Source organism: Grammomys surdaster, unplaced genomic scaffold (assembly GCF_004785775.1).
Source record: "Grammomys surdaster isolate TR1022 unplaced genomic scaffold, NIH_TR_1.0 225, whole genome shotgun sequence".
Lineage (NCBI taxonomy): Eukaryota > Metazoa > Chordata > Mammalia > Rodentia > Muridae > Grammomys > Grammomys surdaster.
This window is the reverse complement of record NW_021604670.1, coordinates 6,758,697-6,761,443: the sequence shown is the minus strand read 5'-3', so window position 1 is coordinate 6,761,443 and position 2,747 is coordinate 6,758,697. Positions and strand designations below refer to the sequence as shown.

Below are 2,747 nucleotides of genomic sequence, written 5' to 3'. Positions count from 1 at the left end.
TCAGCAGTCACTCTTACCCACCGAGCCCTCTCTCCAGCCCATGTGTAGAACCTTAATAATTAAAACTCCCTTTAAAGTTCTCAGTATTCCTGTTGAATATTTGTACTAGAAATTCCAAACACTCTATCAGCTATCTAACATTTTCAGTTGTTTTCACTTTAGTGGTTGGAGGCACTAACCCCTAACTCCCTTTTGTTTGCAGTGGACAGATCATGTGAAAACTATGCCTGTCCAGGTGACTTGTGATATAGAGCTAAGACTTAGGACATTAAAATATGGGAGATTTGAAATGAAGAGAAATAAATCTTTAGGGATGTTTTCTAGGTACAGACTAAAAATTGGGGGGGGGGGGACAACAAAGAAATCATTTAAAAGGTCAATAGATTATTTAAATCAGAAGAGAATAGCTAACATTCAAGATATGCACTAAGGGTATCTGACTTATTACAGATACTATTCAAGATATTTCTACCAACACATGCATACATAGTTAGATTGTGTATTCATATGACGTAGCAGTCAGCTAATACTGCAGCCCTGAATAGAGTTGTAACTGTGCCTTGGAACTCTAGCATAGAAAGTCACATGTCCTTTTCGAAGTGCTACAGAAGAAATTTAGTCTAGGATATCTTGAAAAACAGGATCTACAAACTAATTTGTTCATTAAAAACAGCAAACCCCAATTTTTATTTGGGTGTTGGGAGAAATAATCTGTCCATACAAATACAACATTTGTCTGTCTTCATTTAGTTTGGCAAGAAATAGAAATTGTGTTTTCCTGATAGAATCTTATATAGTATGTTTACTTTTGCCAACTAAACATAGACATCAGGAATTGTCCATGTGTGTGAGCGTATGAACATGTATGTGTATTTCCCATCATTTTCTCTGTAGATACACTGTCTATCTAGCACTTGTAAAACTCACTTAGCCAATTCTTCAGCACACAACAAATACTGAATTAGTGCCTCTGTGCATCAAATTGAATACCAGAGGCTCAAGATATACTGTAGTATGGAAATTTTTTTTAAAAAAGCTATCTACTGTCAAAGAACTGTGAGGCTAGAGAAGAAGTAATTCCCCTAAAGAGTTTCTCTTCATAATTTATAATTGAAATTGTAGGACAGACCTTATACAAGAGACTATGTGAGAGTTTTAAAGAGATTCCCTCCTGGGCTTGGGATGGTGTCCCATGGAAGAACCATTTAAATCTGAAGGATAAGTAGCAATTTCATAGTCAAAGGAAGAACAGTAGTCAAATTTGTCAAAATATGAATCCGTCTGTGTCTAATTATACCATTGTCTAATTCTGTCTGTTCTACATGTGCCAATATGGAAAGATAGCTTAAAAACTTTCCCTGTAGATTACTAATTAAAACAAAAGCCTTAAATTCCTTCCAATCAAAAGTAGCCTTCCTTCAGAAATTTGATTAGTCTCCAAGCATGCAGCCCCAGAGCATGCAGCCCCAGAGCATGCAGTCCTGGGCATTGGTTTAGCTGGTGGGAAATGCATTAGCTGTTGAACTTGTTAGGCTGCTGGGAGCTGTGATAGCAGCCCTGCCTTATGGAAGGATGCTAGTGAGTTGGCTTCTCCACATAGAACTCTCTCGTGATGTTTGTTATGCAAGAGAAACTAGAAAACACTAAGTGGCCTCCTCATGGGGCTACCACAGTAAGATGCAGGGCACGAGAGGGGCCTTTGGCATGGCAGATAGAGCCGAAGCTGGGGACTGAAGTCCCTTTTTCTGGTTGTGCTCTCCTGAAAGCTTTCTGTGTATTCTTGAGCACATCTTGAATTCCATATATTTTTCCGGGTCTTTACTATCAGGTGTGGAAACTGTTTACACAGAGTTGTTTGGGCACATGTTACTCGAGTGTTCATAGGAAGGTTCTTGATGCCAGCCAAAGACATAGATGCCATTTAAGAGAAAACTTACTTCCTATATGGATGTTGGGGAAAACCCCTGGAATGCCTGCTTTAGCTGTGTATATCATGGGGGAGGGGGGTTACCAAACCAGCACCAATAGCACGTTTTCTGAAATGCTTGGCATTGCCTCCAGTTAAAAGCCGACAGTAATGAGAAAAACTTTAAAAAGGAAAAGATGGGCACAGGTGCACTGTGTGAGAATACTAACCTGAGTTTTCTTGAGAACAATTCTTTTCTTTAAATGGTATGTGTCCTTTCAGGGGATTGGGACACAAAGCCCCAGATTCCAATTGAATTGTCACAAGGGGTAACTTTTGACAAGCCTGTCATTTGTCCATTTTCTCTTCTGACCCAGTGGTACTCAGAGAGCAGAGGGGAAAGAAGGATTAATGTCATTGTGCACAGATGAATGCACAGTTTCTTTAAGAAAGAGATTCCACTTGTTGGAGTTGACTGGGAAACACGGAGCCCTCGGCACCACTGTGCTCTGCAGTGCTCCTGTCTGTAACCAGAGCGCCTCAGCTCGAACTGTGCAGTTTAACCCATCTCTCCTTAAGCATGGACCAGTAGGGAGGATCCAGGAATTTCTGTGAGGACAGGAATAGAGGCATTTCTCACCAGAGTTTAGGTCATGCTTTGTGTGTTCATTACTGTCTGTACTGATGGGTACAGGGCACTGAATGGACCATGGCTTTTTGATACTTGCTAGTTGGTGATGGTGGTACTGGGGTATGTCTGTGGGGAGAGCCTCCCTCCCTCCCTCCCTCCCTCCCTCCCCCCCGCCCCCCCGCCCGCCCGCCCGCCCGGGGGGAGAAGGAA

At 41.7% G+C, this 2,747-nt stretch overlaps 1 protein-coding gene across 1 annotated transcript in view; it reads left to right on the top strand.

The window, feature by feature from the left end:
- The window catches only part of Focad (focadhesin), a 225,907-nt gene that overhangs the window by 178,693 nt on the left and 44,467 nt on the right, over positions 1-2,747 (top strand). The window contains exon 18 of the mRNA XM_028773373.1: positions 203-324. Within this exon, the coding sequence (XP_028629206.1) occupies positions 203-324 (122 nt within the window). The remainder of the gene's footprint in view (positions 1-202; positions 325-2,747) is intronic.